General features: G+C 36.0%; 1 protein-coding gene across 10 annotated transcripts in view; it reads left to right on the forward strand.

Annotated features, from left to right (window-relative positions):
* DLG2 (discs large MAGUK scaffold protein 2) overlaps positions 1-19414 on the forward strand; it is a 1919888-nt gene that overhangs the window by 1083722 nt on the left and 816752 nt on the right. For 2 of the 10 annotated variants that reach the window (XM_036895432.2, XM_036895434.2), the window contains exon 1: positions 16646-17159. The exons of the other annotated variants lie outside the window; for them this stretch is intronic. In XM_036895432.2, coding sequence (XP_036751327.1) covers positions 17082-17159 — 78 coding nt within the window. In that variant the 5' untranslated portion in view covers positions 16646-17081. Of the gene's footprint in view, positions 1-16645; positions 17160-19414 lie in introns of those variants that run through there. 10 annotated transcript variants of the gene reach the window in all.

Here is a 19414-nt window from a genome sequence, read left to right on the forward strand (position 1 = left end):
AGAAATCATGTTTTTTAAGCATACTGAGTGGTGGTCCAATTCTCACAATAATGGCTAAAACATTACATAAATTATAATCAGTAACAACATAGTAATTACATTCATCAATACATCTGCCTCTATATGTGCACCTACATATAAAAGGAAATATACACATTTTCTAGCATTTAGGTAGATAACGGACTTATAGGCAAACATCACTTTTATTTTTCATTGTGTATTTGCAGGTTTCCTACAATAATTAGCAGCACTTGTACCATCTAAAAACTAGGATGTATAGTTGAATTGTTGATTGCATTCTGTTTGTCTAATTTTTTGAAAGGTAGTAGTACATATGCGATGTAACAACTTGTGTTTATGAAATTTGTTGTATTTAGTCAATCTTGCATAAATTCAATTATAAATTTGACTTTGGAAAATTAATACTAGACATTCTCTTTAGTTTGCAAGACTTGGGAGTGAAGAACAAAACTGAACTTATGAAATTACTCTTAGGAACAGCTGGAAACATCATTCAGGGTTGTACTCTGTTTAATGTTCAGTGCCCTTTCACAGGAAACTAAAAGAAATATGAGTCTTGGCATATGTTATTTTCTGCATGAAAGCTTACCAAAATCCCTGGTGTACGTCAGTTGCAGGAGTGATAGGCAATAGCATTTTATCGTCTCTGCCATACAGTTTGGCATTTGATTGCATTAGTTTAGCACTTTTTATTGTACTCTCTGTAATTTCTCCCACTTATGAACTCTTAAAGCATTTTATCTTTTTACTCTATTTCAGCACATTTTATTCCATTTATCAAGTTTTTATTCATTGAGCAGGTTTTATTCTGTGAATCCAGCCTCTTTTGCCAGACAGTATACTCCATGAAGTTACAAACTATGTTTTATTTACTTCTATATCTCCTACACCTAGCACAGAATGCCTTCACATGAAAGTAAGACTTTGTTACATGAGTGAATGAATAAATTATAAATAACTATTAATATATTGTCTTACAATTATTTTATATTATATATTTTCTCTCCTAACAAGACAAAGTTTCAGGAGGGCAAAGCCTAGGGTGTCACATACTATTTTTTGTGCCTTATACGTGCCAATAAATTCAGAAGTATTGCCTACTTAGTTAAATCATTTAACCTGTTGTTTTGCCAGATGAGTTTAGATAAAATTATCTGAAGATAGCTTATTAGCACAACTATTGGTTAACTTTAAATCATGAACAAAAATTTATTTAAAGATTTTGCTTTCAGTTTTAGCCTACTAACGCATGATAACAAGTGGTCATTGCTTAAAGCCACATCACTTCCCCTTATCACTTCCAAAGATTTGATGAGCATCTACCACATGCCAGGCATCATTCTAGCTAATGAAGAAAAAAAGGTAAAAATCTCTTCCTTCATAGGGCTTTCATTCTAATGATGGTGGTGGGAGAAGAAATAAATAAGTGAAAATGATGTTAGGTGCGTGTAAATGCTGAAAAAGAAATAGAAAACTAAAAAAAAAAAAAAAAGGCTTCATTGAAAAGGGGTCACTTTAGTAAAGACTTGAAGTGAGAGAGTGATCCCATAGACATCTTGGAATGAGGATTCCAGGCAGAGTTTAGAGCAAGAAATGAGACCTGAGGAGGGAGTGTTCTTAGTATTTTTGAAGCACAATGAACCAAAGCAGTGACACATTACAAGATGTGCACCAAAAGGGGAGCTGATTCCTGACTTTGCCAAGGTGTGATGAGGCATGAACTGCATGTCAAACACTTAATACAATGCCTTGCATATATCAAAAAATTGATAAATGTTATTTATCATTATTATGTGAATCGTATGAGATAGGCTCTTAGAACGTGTTAGAAAAAAGCAGCACAAATTGATGGTGCCCTGTTAGGGTGAAAAGTAGGAGATTCTTCTATCCCAGGCCTAGGTCAAGCCTACCTGATTCTAATGCATTAATTCCTGGCATTACTACTTTCCATATATTCTTAATTCTGGTGGATCACTACTTATTCTTGTTTCTAAATACATTTATTTAAAATGTGGTCCATGGAGCTTCGATGAATGAACTGAAGGAATCTGAATTTGTCCTATCCAAATGCCTGGAGATAATCTGGCATTGGATTGGTCAGCAGGCATTTCATGAAAAGTTACCATACTGAGAGGAAGGCCCTGCTGCTCAGAACCCAGTGTTCCATGCTCTCTTGGCGAGGGGTACAGTTGTTCTCATAGACATTAGGTCTCACAGACATCCTCGAGTGAGCCAAGTTCCCTTAATGGATGTTCTGGAAAGAGCTCGGTGTTACTGAGTCAAGAATGTAATTTGAGCTGTGCCGACAGGAAACAAATTGATCATTTTGGCCCACATTCCTGAATCTGAAGCAACCCTCCCCAAGGGAAGACTTTCTCCAACGTGATGCAGTTAAATTCCCAAATGTTCCTGGATGTGGAGTCCTAATTTAGATTTGCTGCTAAGCCCTTGAATATATTTTCAAATAGTGTCTATGCCCTTTAAAATGCTCAAGGGAAGTGGAATTAGATTCTAGTATATATTGTTGCTTCAAGGATTCTTAGTGATATTTTCTTTTGTTTTTTTTTTTTCTTTCCAAACGAAACAACAAAAATATAACCCTCTGGTTTTTTTGCATTTGGGCAGAAAAAGGAGCACAAAGTATTCCCAGGATCTCTGAGAATAGTTTGTCTGCCAAAGATTGCTGAGATTAATAGTTTAGAGTATAGACTTCAAAAATTGTTCCCTAAGCAACAGCAGAAAATAGAGTGAAAATCAATTTCTGAAATTAAAATTAAGTACCCTGGTTAAATCTGTTTCTATACCAAAACCAAAATAAATAAAATGGAAAAGAATAATAGAATTAATTGGGTTTTCTTGAATTCTTTTTTGATCTACTTACAATGCAGCTCAGACAGAAATATATGACCAGAATACATTGTTAGTACTTGCACTGTTACTAAATGTTAAATGGTGTCAGAAATGGACAGGTGTGAAATTTCATTAGGAAAATTGCTGTAGGTGAGAGGGAAGAGAAGAACAGAAGTTAGGTAGAGATAAAAAAAGGAAATAGAAGTTTTGCTAAATTGTCCTAGTTTCTGCTTTTCTTCATTATTTTATATTTGTCTCTTTTCATGAATCCATTTGGTCTCTTTTACCCACCCCTTTTAAGAAAACCAAATATATTCACGTTTTAGATGCTAAGTGTCCTTTTATGTTTTTCACAGCTTTATTGAGGTATAATTGACATACAATAAACTGAACATTTTAAGGTGTGTAATTTGATAGATTTTGACATATGTCTACATCAATAGATCCATTACCACAATCAAGATTATGAGCATATATATTTACCATCCCCTAAAGTTTCTTTCTGCTCTTCTGTAAACTTTTCCTCCTCTTACCCTATCCATCACCAGTCAACAACTGATATGCTGTGACTATAGATTTGTTTACATTTTCTAGAATTTTATAGAAATGGAATCATATGGTGTGTTCTCTTTTTTGTCTGGCTTATTTCACTCACCCCAATTATTTTGGTATTCACCCATGATTTTGCTCATCTCAGAAGTCCATTTCTTTTTATTTCTGAGTATTTCATTGCAAAAATGTAATACAATTTGTTTATCTGTCCATCTGTTAATGGACATTTGGGCTTTTTTCTCCAGTGTTTGCCTACTACCAACAAAACTGTTAAGAAACTTGAGTACGGTCTTTGAATGAATACATGTTTTCATTTCTCTTTGGTAAATGCTTAGGAGTGAAATTGCTGAGTCATGTTATAGATATATGTTTAACTTAAGACACTGCCGAACTATTCCAAGGTGGTTGCATTATTTTACATTCCCAAAGCGATTGCTCTACTCTACATTTGCATATCTTTCTCTCACTGGCTGGAAATCTTCTTGAGGTTGGTTGGTAGTAAGAACATACCCATTTCCTTTAGGGGGACAACCATCCCCACCATGAAGATCATCTTCCTCTGATGCTTCAGCTCTGCAGTTCTTGCTGCTGATTAGCTAATCACCTACTTTATTAGCACTTTTATGAGACCATGTGGATGGGACTGGATCAAGATGCCCTAACTCAGTCCCCGTGAATAACCTTTCTCTTAGGAGAGCCCTGGGTAGAAGTGCTTCCTGACATGATCCAGCTCTATCACATATAAAAACTTTCTTTAGCTCTCTTCAACAACTCTGAGGCAGAATGGGTCTTTGACAAAGACTTCACCAAAGACACCAAGGGATATGAGCAACGAGATTAAGAAGAGGAGTTCTGAGCCCCAACATGGCTAACATTCTCACAGGGGTTATAATCCCAATCCCAAGGAAAAAGGACATGGACTAAATGACAGGCCCCCTGGCCCCACCTGTGGTTGGGAAAGAGGTTCTGAGTCAGACGTGGCAGGACTCAGATAGTGCCATTCTTAGTTGTGTGACCTCTGGCAAGTTATTTAATTTCTCTGAGCCTACTTATCTGTAGACTGGAACCATCTAATGGAATTTTTTGAAGATTTAATAAAGTTTTAAAAAGTGTGTGACTTGTGTTAAAAACTTGACAAATGTGAGACTTGATAAGGATTTTAACCACATAAAACATAGTATCCACAAGGCAAGCCTCAAATATCTGTGTGTACCTTGACTCCAGCAATCTTTTGACCTCTACCTTTTGTTGTAATTCATTGATCCTAACACCATTTTCCTGGTTCTCACCTCTCCCCTAGCCTTACTACCTTTTTCCACCCAGCTTAAATCCAACTAAATTCATTATATTCATTGCACAGACTCTCAACTTTCCTGTCCTTCTTTTACTGTGTTCATTGTTTTCACAGAATCCACAGTTCAGTAAGGAAACTCTTTATTAAATAGAATAACTGTTAATGTTGAAATGTTCAAGAACTTAGTCTTTGAGCTTTTCCATTATCTCAGCCAACAATCATGACTTTAAATACCGTTTATATACCATTACTTCTTTGAAATGCTAGACTTGTATATCCAGCAGGTTATTTGATATCCCCACTCACATATCTAAGAGATATCTGAAAGTTAAGATGTGCAGAACCTAACTTCTTATTTTTCCTGAAAACCAGCTCTATTCTCAACCTTCATTTCAGCCAGTGATAAATTCAGCCTTCTAGTTGTTCATGCCAACAGGTTTGTGTTCATCCTTGCCTCCTCTCTCTCACATCCACATCCACTCTCCAAAATATGTCCAGAACCTGACCTCTCTTTTTATTTCTGCATGCATTAGTTTTGTCCAAATAGTTGAGTGACTTCCAGCAAGTTACTTAATTTAAACTTGATCATTGCAATCATTTGTTATCTCTGCTTTCAGCCTTGATTCCCAGTAGTCAAAATTTTCCAGACTGTTGTGAGAGTGATCTTATTAAATCATAGTTATATCATTTTACTATTCTGAAATTGCTCCCCGCCTCATTCATAGCAAAAGCCAAAGTGCCCACAATAGTTTATAAGGCCTATAAGTTTGATTCGTGTTCTCAGCCTAGAAGGCATCTGTCACCGTTTATAGATTCTATCTCCTCAATTATTCCTTCTTCCATTCATGTATTTAGGAAATCCTTTTACTAAATTTAGTATACACAAGACACTTTGTTAGGCTTGGGGAAATAAAATGGTAAAAAGACAGGTTTGGTCACTGCTTTCACTGAATATTCCCCAAGGAAAACAAGGAAAATACACATACTAAATAGATAATTATCAATGTGACAAATACTGTGAAAAATACTGTGTTGTGCTAAGTGAGTCAGGGATACACATGTAGTCTAAGGTGTCAAGGAAGAATATTTCTTGTATTGTCCCTTGCCTTTTTTCCTATCCCTATCGCCCTAATTAAGACCCACATTATTTCTACTGCCTCTATTCTCCCTAATCTCTAACACTGACCATGTTTGTCATGATTAATCATTTTTTTGGCATTGTCTAACTGCTGTACAGCTACAGTCTTTTCTTTCTTATTCTCCATTATTCCTCAAACACAACTCATGCTTTCCAGCCTTTTCAGTTTTACTCATTTTGTTTCCCCTAACAAATAAATGTACTTTTGTTTTGATTTGTTTTCTAATGGCCAACTCAGATTTCCTCTCTTATAGAGAAAGTCTGTCTTCTCCACACCAACTCATAGGCTGGTAAATTTTATCTTGCTTCTTTTTCATTTCATTCATTTTTATTTTATCATAAGCCATTGCATGATCTTTCTTGTACGGTCACACTATGTCTTAAAGACAGGAACATTAAAGATGGGTTTAGTAATTGAGAAGTAAATGAGGGGCAAAGCAGGAATCAAAACCTAATTCTTCTCGGAAAATGACCTTAAATAAGCTACTTTATTTCTGAGAAATATGGCCTCCAAATCAGTAAAAAGAAAATATCATCTGACAGAGATATCTCTTGAGATAATTAAATGAGATGGGAATATTTTCTAAAGGGTGGTATACTTAAGATGACACATGGCAAACATTTTATAAAACATAGTTATGCCTTAATTCAAATTAGAAAAAAATGTCGAGTAAAATATAAACCATTCTCTTTTCAGTCATACTTTTAAAATTATTTCTGGTTTTTATTTTACTTTTTAATTTTACTACTAGTATCCTATTTTCATTTCATCAGTTGTATGTTACTTATTATATGGAGAATGAGCCTTATTTTTGTTTATCCTGGGGATAATAAATTTATCTTTTAAATTAAATGTATTAAAATAAAAAGTGAGTCAAATTGAGTTTAAAATAACCTAATAAACAACAATAAAGGTAGAATGTGAATAGGGCAAAAATGGATCAGGTTACATAAATACTGAGATAAGGTAAATTAAGTATCTTAGTGGGCAAAATACTTTATGTATCTTAAAAGATAGAATAATTTCATGCAAAGATGCTAAGGTAAGGGAACTGACATTAACAAGTCATTCTCCTTCCCTTTTATCTCTATTCAGCCATGTAGGATATAACATGGTGATGCTATTACCTTTTTGCTTGTGTGTTTGTTTGCTTTACTTTATATATTCTTTAATCAGGAGAGAGGTTGCAGTTAATGTCAGGAATATTTTCAGTAACACTCGCTGCAACTCATATTTGCACTGAGGATTTCAGCATCTGCCATTTCTGTTTTATGTAGATGGCAGGATGGAAAAGGAATAGTTCATATATTTTCATTAGCAGGTCTCATTTTTTAAGAAAACATAAGATGGAGTTTATTCATTTATTTATTAATATAGGTTTATTTATTACATATTGTAAGAGATCACCTCTGTCTATCTACAGAAGAGGAGAAATTTCAAAGTAAAACATACTGACAGCTGGTAGGCCACAAATCAAGTCTCATTGATTTACCATTTGAAACATTGTTTTTCAAAGCACTTTGAACTCTTCTTACAGTGACTTTGATTTATCTCTTAGAGTATGAAGAAAAGTGTGAAGTAAAAATACAAATATAGGGTAATAATAAATGCTTAACATGAGTCTGTGTAATGCCTTCCTTCTCCCAGGAGTGTGAAACAGTTTAATTCAACTGATATGTTCATTCATTTGTTCATTCATTCAGCAAGTAACTTACATTATTCAAATATATTTATTGAGAGCCTACCATGTGCAAAGTATGATGTATATCTTTGAAGATACCAAAATAAATAAGGCAAGGGAATTTTCTCAAGGGAAAAGTCATTTGGGGGAAACATTTTAAGTTCAGAATAATCACAGGTAAATGTAATAAGAGCTAAACCCTAGATATGTACAAAGTGCAAAAGGAAACAGTTTTAGTGCAATAGTACATCTGTCTGGAAGGATCAGGGAAGGTTTCACAAAGAGTTATTGAGCCAAGTCTCAAAAAATGTGTGGGATTTGTCACATTTAGAACAACAGGGAGCAGGAAGTGAGGTGGAGAGGTAGAACTGTAAGCAGAGGAAACCGCATGTACAAAGTTAGAAATACATGTCAGGGAAACAAAATACTTTAGTGAAGATCCAAAAGATGATATGGCTACAACTTCATCAAAAATGACTATTGGACTTTAAAGATCATAGTCTTACAGACCAATTCTTGGGTCATAATGTCATGGACTAATAGATAATTTGAGTAAGGGGAATCTAGATATTAATCATATAATTCAATACCCAGAGGTAAGTTAACCGGTAAAAATTAAAATAAAACTAAGAGTATTGACTCGCAAATTAGCATCCCACCTCCATGGACAGGAATTCCACTACTGAGAAAGGTAGAATACTGAACTAATTATAACTGATGATAGGAAAGTTCCCATTCCAAAGAGCTCGGGTTAGATGACTGGTGTTTACATATCTGTGTTTATAGGCATGCTTTGCCAAAGCATGCACTTTTGAAGAGATTGAACTGAATTCTCAGTTACAAAATTATTCAACTACTCATCCATTAGCACTGGGTATCTGTTTCAGAGAAACTACGGTCTTGTTTGCTGCACTGTTTTTTGTATTCACAAGTCAAAATTCTTCCATGTTCTGTTAGATACCCATTCTTTATTCAGGCTGCAATTTGATGTTCTTCTGGTTTGCTCCTCACCCCTGTCTACTCAGCTCTGTATTCCTTTGGATGGTTATTACTGTATCAGTCTATATTCTCAATTGCAGCAAAATTCAACTGAAAGCTTGTGGGCCAATCACAGCATATGAATTCAAAACTAGTATATGATTTCAGGATCCACTTGAGTTTTTAAATTTTTTTATGAGAGATCTTTAAAATGAAGAGAGGCTCTGAGAAGATTCTCATAAAAAAACTACTCAGAAATGAGGAAATACTCACTTGGCTCAGAAAAGAGACATTTGTGAAACTGAAAGTCTTTAAATTTATGAGAGATTTTTACAAAGATTTGGAAACTGATTTGTTTTCTCCACTAATGGAATAAAAAAAAAAAAAAAGAGGTAAGGACATAAGAAAGAAGGTAGACTTCCTAACAATGAGGACAGTTAAATACAAACGCAAAGTTTTAAAAATCACTCTCTACTTCTTCACAATAGTAAGAACATATTTTATGTCTGGACTATTGTCTTGATTTGTTTTCCCTGAAAATTAGAGGGTAAATAAAAATAAAAACACTCATTGCACCCATACAGTGTGCCAGGTATTGCGATAAATGATTTATATGTGTCATCTCATTTGATTCTTATTATCAACACAATGGTATAGTTTCCATTATTGCCCCATTTTATGAAGTTGACCTTACTTGTCCAAGGTTATGGATATGGCCATGGTGGTCTAACTCACTATTAACTTTAGGTAATTAATTATTTACTTACTGACATTTGAATAACATTTTAATTAGATGACTTTCTGGAGTCTCTTGCATGAAACATTTCCCAAGACATATTTTATATACTATTTTCAGACATACTGACACTTCATGTGCAGGCCAGTTAAACTCTCCAGTTTGTTTTTTGGGTTAATTTAGAGGCATGGCAGTTTTTTACTTGTTTGAGTTTGTATAAAATGATGGTGAGAACAGTGATTTCTTGAGCTGACTCTGGCGCCCCAAGGCTATATAGGACTTCATAAGGGCCCTTTTAGTAAGAGTGGGTTTTTGATGCCCATGCGGGGCAAGAGAATTGATGTTAGGATTACCAAAGGAATAGAAATGAAACTAAGACCCCTGCATAAAGCTGGAAACTCAAGAGTTCTCATTTAATAAAAGGACTCTTAAAGAAGCTCATTCATTAGCGTAGAGAAGCAATAAGGAAGCTCATTTCTATTGTGAGTGGCAAAAGGGAAAAAAGTAATTTAACTGTTTTGTGTGGGGAAAATAACACTAAGCCAATATGAAACAGGAAACTACTCCTAAACAAGTAAAATCTCTAGGCAACTAGCAGACTGATGTGCAGAATTGCTCTGTAGCTGCAGTTGTATAACTAAAGGTCCCAGGAACTCGACAGGGAGTACGATCTACCAAAGAAGATTTTAGGATAAAAGTGTACAGTGACATGCAGAAATTACCCACAATGAGTACAGTCAGCAGGGTTAGACTTCTAAGAAATTAGATGATAAGAGTATCAGATAAAGACTATAAATTAAATATGTTTTAAATTAAAACAGGATAGAGGAAGGAATAAAAACCATAATAAAAGAACAGAATACCATGAAAAAGATTGGGTAGATTTAAAAAGAAATATATAAAATCTCTAGAAATTTAAATATATATATATATGTACACACACACACACAAGCACGTGTATATATATATGTATACACACACACACATATATAATTCATTAAAAATAAACACTGTAGATAGGTAAAACAATAGATTACAACTTAAGATAAAAATAGTAATTAGGTATGAGGATATAGCCCTGGAAACAGCACAAAGAAGGAAGGAGAAGTATAAGAGGAGATATAAAGCAACATAATGGGTAAACCGAAATGGTGCAGGAAAAATAGAACTGGATTTTAGAAGAAGAGAATAGAGAGAATAGGGAAAAGAAATATTAGAAGAGATAATGACTGAGTTATATATATATATATATAAAATTATGTAAAATTAATTAATCCAAAAGGAACCATAATGAATTACAAGCAGAATTTTAAGCAAAAAACTTGTATTGAAATTGCAGTTCAACAAAGACAAAGAAATCTTCAAATACAGAAAAGAAACATATTTCTTACAGTGGGACAATTAAATTGACAGCAGACATCTTATCATAAAAATAGAAGCCAGAAGGTGGTATGATATAATATTTTCAAAGTGATGAGGGAAAATCATTGTCAATGTAGAAATCTCTGTTTACATATGATATTGTTGAAACTCTAAGGTAAATGTAGACAGTTCAGGAAAAATATAAAAATATTGAGTATGTTTAACCCTCACAAATTTTTACAGAAATAACTATTTATATAGTACATCAGTAAGAATGAAATATAGAAGGGTTAGGATGCTAAAAATAATGAGAAAATGAATTGATAGCAATTGAATTGAATTGAATTGAATTGAATTGAAAGTTATTTTGAGTAACATTTAATTGTAAAAAATAAATAAGGGCAGTAATAACTGATTGGTCAGGAATGGAATTACAACAGAATAGAGCTAAAATATAATATTAGAATTAGAATATAAAACAGAATATTAGACACAGTAACAAATGATCAGTTATACAACATTTTAAAAGTTTTAAACCTAGATCAAATGAAAAGGATAGTTAGCCTTTCAGATATCAATATTTATTATAAAATATACTAATTAAAATAATGTGGTATTGGCCCAGGTAAATAAAAATAGAACAAAAAAAGCCCAGAAACAATCATATGCATACTCATATAATCTAGACATATGACTTAGAAGCATTACAAGTCAGTAAGGGAAAGGAATAACATTTTTATATACCAGCAATTAATCAATCAATAAAGATAACCAGTCATACATATGAGGGGAAAGTAGATTCCTGTCTCACACCATAAATGAAAAAAAAAATTTGAAGACTTATTTCTCTTCAAGAAGAAAAAATTGAACTGTTTATAAGAAAATATCAGACATATTTATGAATTTGGGATTGGGAAAAAATTTCTTAAGTATAAAACTGTACACACATAAGGGAAAACATTAATAAGTCAGTACATTAAAACTTTTATGAGAACTTTGTATGATAAAACATAAATCAAATTAAAAGACAAGTTAGAGGTTGGGAGCAGGTATTTTCAGCACCTGTAGTAAACAAAGAACTAGTGTCCAGAATACATAAAGCATTTTTATAAATTATTATAACCTAATTTAAAAATGGGCAAAGGCTCTGTATAGAAGTGAGCTCAAATAGCCAATAAACATATGGAAACAAGAAAATGCACACCTTAAATACAAGGAGCTAACATTATGCATTATGTTTGGGGCAATTAATAAGCTTAATTATACTGTGTCATCAGGAAAACAGAACTTGTATAAACCACTAATAATGTAAATTGGGGAAACATTTGTAATGAAAGTACAAGATGGACATATCCTATGATTCATAAATTATGTTTTGAAGTGTCTCCACTAGAAAATGTTGTATGTGTTTAAAAAGAGAGGTACAAGAATATTTATTGAACATTATTTTGAACTGAATTTGAGGTGGGATAGGGTGAGGAGATTTTGAATAGTTTATTTCTTTAAAATTAATCTGAATCAAATATGGCAAAATGTCATTATTTATTATATCTGGGAGATGGGTACAGGGTGAGTTTTGTATTACTTTCTTACATTTCTGGGTGCCTAAATATATCATGATTAAACATTTAAACAGAAAGGACATGTGAGATATTCAAACATTGAGGAATTAGTTTTGATGTTTTGATAGCAGAAAAAGAGAGGTAGGTTTAGTTCATTATAATTAGAGTCAATGGGCTTATTGTTTGCATTGATTCAAACCTTTTTTATACATTTGTCCATGACTGGTTGACTGTCTGAGACAGAAATATATCTGCAGTGGGGTTAGATAGTACTCAGTGGTTTTGATATACATATAAAGTTGTAATGACCATTTTTTCTATTGTCCATATAGATAAAACATGCAGAAAGATATAGCTATTCCTTTGCATTTTTATATACACTGTTTCTAATTACTACACTTTTTGCAGCTAACACTTATTATTGGGATTATATCATACAGAAACCAAAGAACAGTAATTTTCTTCCTGAGTTTCCACATTATTTTTCACACATCTGTTATAATACCATTCTGAATTGAAATTTATTTATTTTTACATCTGTGTCCCCAGTCGTGTAGGACTGCTTGAGAAGAAGGAGCGTATCATTCATTTTGGGGTTGCCAGTGTTTGACATGTAGTAAGTGATCAATACTTTGTGGATAAGTATTTGCTTTTTAATCATACAAGTAAACATGAATCTATTATCATTGTAGAAGACTCGAACAGTACACAACTATATAGGGCAAAATGTAATTTTTTATCTTCCCTTTCCACTACTCTACCGAGTTAACTAACATCAACATCTTGGCATTCCTGTGAATTGAAGTTAAATAGTATGTTTATATTATTTTAGTCATAAATTCTATATAATGTCTATCTAACACATACTGTTTAATAATGGACTAATATCAGATGTTAACAAGATTATCAAATATGCATATCAGATATACAAGCAAATCAAATATTTGAATGTTTATTTGTTTGTACATTAACTTGTTTATATCTCAAACATTGTATTTTCTGTGTTGTATACGAAACACCTAACCTAGGTAGCTTTTCAAGCTACCAGATATTAGTTTCTAGCGTTTACTGTTTATTCTGTTTTTATAATTACCTATGACATAGTTAGATGATTTTTAAAAGAAAATCATTCATGTGCTAGGCAGAAAGTGTAGTTGTATAATGCTTAAGGGCTTGATTTAAACACTGCATTTACCTTGAGAATTCAGAGGAGGCTCACACAGTGTGTGTGAAGGCATGAACCCAAAGCTGCTCATTAAAAGGATTAATGTTGCATCTCAAACTCAGCTGCACTGGTAGGCTTCTGTCATATGAGAAGTATTAAAAATGAAATTACAGAGGAAAAGGTCTGTCCAGGTAGTGATGATGTACAGATGGAAAGCATCTGGAAAACTTGTTCCCCTTATATTTTGCATAGCTGTAAAAGTTATTTATCTCAATCAGCAGAGCAATGGTTGGAGACAATTAGGATTTGCTGTAGGCAGCTGCCAGCATTGGTAGCTGGCACATCTGCCCAAAGAGAACCCAGGGAAGATGGTTGTGTAACTATAGTCATGACTTCTTTCCATTGACATGACACCCATCTTTCAAAAAACTTTTAAAACTGAAAATGTGTAGATATGCTTCAAATGATTTCCTACTCATTCCAAGTTTGAGGCTTTTCCTATTTTGCCATAGACACTCTCCACACATATATTTGGAATGCCTACATTGTGCCAATCATTTGCATAACATAAGCCTGGGTCCTGACTACAAATGACCTACTCTTCACCACCCTTTGTACCTTCAACTGCCTGTTAAGGAATAATAGTTATTATTGCTCTTTTTTCAAGTTAAATCTTAGCTGACAGGCCAAATATATTTTCTTAAGAACTCTATAAAAGTTTATAAAGCCTAGGTCAGGTGCATGAGGAAGGTCATTAAAGTTTCAATATAAAAGTAAAACCAACCAACAAAATGATAAAACATCAACGATCTCTCCAAACCCAAGTTTTAGTAGCTTAGGAAATCTTAACTTATGAAGGAAGTGCAAAAATCTTTTTATGATCTGGCAATCCCATCACAGTAAATTAACATCTTTGATTCCCCCCATGATATCAGTAGTTTGAAAGCTCACCATGTTTTTTCTCACCTCTTTATTGCCTAATTCCATTTTGAATGTTAAAAACAGAAATTTCTATTCATTAATTTAGGAAGGATTGCTATCCCCTCCCCTTTTTATCTACTTCTATTAACTAAATAGTCTTTTAACTACAAAATGGTTTGGATAAGCTTGTATGCAGGAGTCATGAATACCTTTGGCTTCATGGCAACATTAGAGTAAGATGTGGTCCTGCTGAGTAGTTCTTTGAAAACTAAGCAGGAGTTATCATTTATTTGTTGGATTTCTGTGGCACTTTTTCTCCAAAGACTACAGGGTGTGATGTGGAGAATTTTGACACAGGGGTTGTCTAAGAGCATCAGAAGGAAATTAAAGGAAAGTAGAATTCGTAGGATGTGAGAACAGAGAGGAAAAGAAACAGCTAATGGCAAAACCAAACCGTAGGTGGCCATTAGGCATGTTGAACAAGGAGGAAGGATTGAGCTGCCCCAAGGGTGCCACTGTTGGCTTTTCAGAACACTGAGTCATTTTGCCAGAGCCTCTGTCCCTGGTGAGCAATAGACATTTCTGTTCAATACTCACATGAAGACTTGCCTGAATCTTGGACTCATAGGGCAGGAAGGGGTCTTAACAATCATCTGCCCAATTCTCTAATTTTCAGCTGGGATACTTCAAGCTCAGAGAGAACAAGGAAATAAGTTAGAAGCAAAGCCAGGGCTAGAACCCAGATCATTTATTCATTCAGCAAACATACACTGAATGTCTTGTGCTAAACACCATTCTGGGCACCAGGGTTACCTTATAAGTAATAGAGACTTGGGTCCTGACTACCATTGTCCTATGCCACCCTACCTTGTTCCACCTCTCATTGCCTATGAGGATATTCAATACATTGGCACCTGCCTTATCTGAGATTTTGCTTTTTGTGGCTTCAGTTACCAGCAGTCCAGAGGCAGATGGCTTGATGGTACCCTTTCGATGACATATCAATAATAGACAATAGTCAGTAGTTACCTAATGCTGCATTCCAATGCCTATGGAATTCACCTCACTTCATCTTATCCAGGTGTTGTATCATCTCACATCATCAAGAGGTACAGTAAGAGATTTTGAGAAAAAAAGACCACATTCACATAGCTTTTATTAATCTTTTACTGTGCCTAATTTTTAAATTAAACTTTATCATAGGTATATATGTATAGGAAAAAAACAGTATATATAGGGTTTGGTACTGTCTGTGGTTTGAGGAATCCACTGGTGGTCTTGGAACGTATGCCCCATGGAAAAGGGGTGACTAATGTATACCTTATTAAACAGCAGTTGTTGACTGCAGACCCAGCCCTTCTTGGGGGTAAGCCTCAAGTGACTTACAGGGAGAGAAGGGAGGTTTTTCCCCAGGTATCTGTAAGTATGCTGTGTTGTGTGGTCCACAGATGCTCGCTCATAGGGGCTCTTCTGTCAGATCAACTGGAAAACGTTTACTGGATTCAGTCTCATCTGTATGTCAGCAGAAGGAAGGTTTTCCTTGCTAAGATGAGCAGTTTTTGTCCTCTGGAGACATGGGTAAAGGCCAAAACATTATCTCTCATTGGAGGAAACACTTGCTCCTTAAAATTGATTTTATCTTTAAAATGTTTCACATGATAGTGTAAACCCTAATCAGATAATTGAAAGTGAAAGCACCTAGTGGTAAAATCAAACATGAAAATTCTTCAGAGGAGCATGGTTTAAGAGTTGCCATAAATCCACCTTCCCAAAAGTGATATTACAGGCCTCCATTTAACACTGAAAAACTCTGGAATTAAAGAAAAAAGAGAGAAATAGAGAGAAAAAAAGAAAAAAAGGAGTGGATTGTCTCTTTTGGCTTAAAAGTAAATTTAAGACCCTCCCTCTCTCCCCATCCTCATGCCTAAAACCTGGTGCTTATTACAAAAGAGGCCCTGTTGCTTTAGAGGTGGAAGCAATGAGTTTGAAGACCAAGGACTTGCACTCAGGCATGTGGGAGTGCATTTCGTCCTGCTCACTTTGCCCTTTGTCCCAGGCCACCCTCCAGAGAAAGTAAGTGTTGCTCTTGCAAGTTATAGAGAAGGCTGGCTGAGGAGCAGAGACAGGGCTTTTTCCCCTGGACCAAAACAAGGTGAGCAGGAGCAAGGGAAGGACACTTCTGCTTCCAGCCCCCCTGACAGCCCTGTATTGCCGGAGGATCGGAGCAGGATGCAGGCTCCAGGGACACCTGTTTGTGCCCGCGCAGCCAGGTCCGCGGTGCCCTGCCTCCCCGCCCCGAGCCGGGCAGCTCCTGTATTGGCTCATTTACCTGCAGGGCGGCGTGTGGCTCTGTCTTCGCGCGGCCACCACCGCCCGCACGTACTGGGAAGACAGAGGCAAGCCCCGCTGAGGAGGGCAAATGCCAGGGCCTGGGGCCGGAGGTGAGCCGCCTCCCGGGCGGCCGCGTTGACTGCGGCTTCCCTTCCTCCTGACACGCATGGAGTTCGGTGGTGACGGTTCCGGAGAGCTGCAGACAGACATTTAGCCGGCTGGATGTGTGTGAGCTGGTTACGGAGGAGCACCCGCCTCACCCGGACCTCCTGCTGGCAGGATGTAAATATACCTGCAGCCTGGCCACAGGACTGCCTTCCCCCCAGCCCCCTCCCTCCTCCCACCTTCTTCTCAGCTAACCAGCATGAGAGGAACTGAGACAGCAACAGCCTGCAAGTGACAGCTCCAGCCTGATTCCGTTTGCCTCGGAGCCGAGGTGGGAAGTTGATCGTGCATACTTCCCTGTGAATCCCTTCCCTTGGCATCGCTATGTTCGCCTCTATCTGGTACGCCAAGAAGCTGGGCCGCAGGTTCGTGCACAATGCCAGGAAGGCGAAATCAGAGAAGGTATGGAATGAGTGGGGCTGAGGATTACCTTTGCGATTTGCCAGCTGCCTGCTCTGGACTGCTAGTCGGAGGACAGACGCAGTCTTTATTAGCCTGGGAGGAGAACCTGCCTCTCACTTGCAGAAGGGGTAACTTGGAGCCTAGCTACTTGGGAGGGGAGCATTGGGGTTAATATGATCATTAGCTATTCAAAATATTTGGTGATATCAGTTGATAGAATGTCTCAGCAAAGACTTAATATTCCTTTAAACGACACAGGGTGAAAGCAGTTAAGCAGCTGAAATGTCTGTTTCTTCAGGGAGCCCTCTAGTAAACTTGTTGCTGTACCGCATTATTTTTATTACTACAATCTTTGGTTCTGAAGGGGTCATTATAAATCCCTGAGCCCTTCTCCAGGACTTGTGTCCTAGTGTGTGTGTCCTAGGAGCACATATTTGGGACTCTGAGTAACAATGACCAGACTCCACGGGGGTGCTTGATATCTTTTCAAATCAACAGAGTCATCATTTCAAGAGTGTTTACAATGAGCAAGAATTGTATTTATAACCAGATAGTCATGGCCAGTTAGAGAATGGCTCTGTATTCTTTTATTAAGCATGACTAGTGGTTCCAGAGAACCTCTATGTACATTTATCCCATCAGTTATCTTTCTCTATGAAATTAAAATAGCTTGTAAGCCCTAAGATTTATTACAAGCTTGCATCTCTAATTTGTCCTTTCAGAGGCACTGGCCAAACTGTCATATTTAGGGTATTGGTATTCAATTTGATAGGTGTTGGGGAAACTTCCAAAGGTAACAAAATTTTGTGAAACAGATTTTTCCACATTAGTCTGAGGATGTGATCTTTGGCCCAGTCTGCTTTCTGCCTCAAATCTGCTCATGGATTGACCCAGAGATGGCTTTTTGGCAGAGTCCTTCTCAACTGCAAAGGTCCCTTCAGTTTGACTTGCTATTTGTTCCTTGTTGATAACATGAACAAGAACCCGGTGAGAGACCAAGACATGACTATTTGTAAGAATGTGTGAAAAGAGAAGGCAGCATCTGAGTTCTGACTGTGGAATGTAGCCTTTTAGACTGTCGAAGTCTGAGGATTGTAGAGTGATGGTAGACTTTGTATTTAATGGCACTCTTCGGGAGGTGGAGGTAGGAAGGCCAAGATGGGGTCGAATTGATCTGTATCCTACTTTACGTATCACAGGGAGAAAGTTTGCAAACCTAATTAGCACATACCAGTGCCAAACATTAAACAGTTGAATTTGGGGGGTTTTGTTTTGTGTTTTGCTTCTCAAGTAATTTTTAAGGAAGAAACTTGTAAGTAGGTTTTTCACTGGAGCAAATGTTTAGAAAAAGTGCCTTCTTCCTATGAAAATTATAGGTTGTATGAATGAGAGGACTGTCAGAGACTGCAAATGGCTCTGAAAGCCACTGGGAGATAATACCTTATGCCAAATTAGTATGCAAAGAAAAGTTGAATCTCAGTGATGCTTAATTCAGGCTGGGGCCTAAAAGTGGAGAACAGGAGCTCTATGAAATTCAGTGTATAGCACCTAAAAACGATGGCAATGCAATGGAGTAACACCAGTTCGGGGAAGAAGCCAGTGAGGGTCCTCTTCTATCTCCCTTCATTTCTGTGCTAACGCTTAGAATAGGTAAGAAGAAACCAAATGTGGGGTCAAGGGCTTTAAATTATTTATTTATCTCATTCAGAGAGTAAGGGCATCAACATTAGAGAACTGAAGTTTTCCTCTCTAAGTGGTAAAGACCAAAGAAAAATGATTAACTCTAACGCCTTCTGGTAGCCAGGGGAGCTAGGAGTTAATTTTGAACACTAGATGATGAGACCTAACATGAAAATGGGGTGTTGTTTTCTTTTTTTTTCATGGAATTTGTATTCACAGAGTTCCTGGAATAAATTAAAAGGCGTGATGCCTTGAACAGTGAGGGCCCTCAGTCAATGCTTAGTGAATGAAAATAGTTTATGCTGTGTACCTAATTTAGTACTTTAACTATTGTGAATTAAAATTTTTGTCTGGGTCTAGCAATATATTTTAACTGAGAAGACAGTTAACGAATGATACTGCACGCTGAATAGATTCATATAAAGTATTACAATAACATCAGATCTCATGTAATTGCAAACACGGAGGGGGATAAAAGTGCTGCTGACTCTATGTTGGCATGCTCTATTATAAAATGGAGGAAAATGAACAAAATAAGATTGTTATTGAGTTTTATTTAGAAAATAACCAATCTA

The sequence above is a fragment of the Manis pentadactyla genome, chromosome 9 (genome assembly GCF_030020395.1).
Source record: "Manis pentadactyla isolate mManPen7 chromosome 9, mManPen7.hap1, whole genome shotgun sequence".
Taxonomy (NCBI): Eukaryota; Metazoa; Chordata; class Mammalia; order Pholidota; family Manidae; genus Manis; species Manis pentadactyla.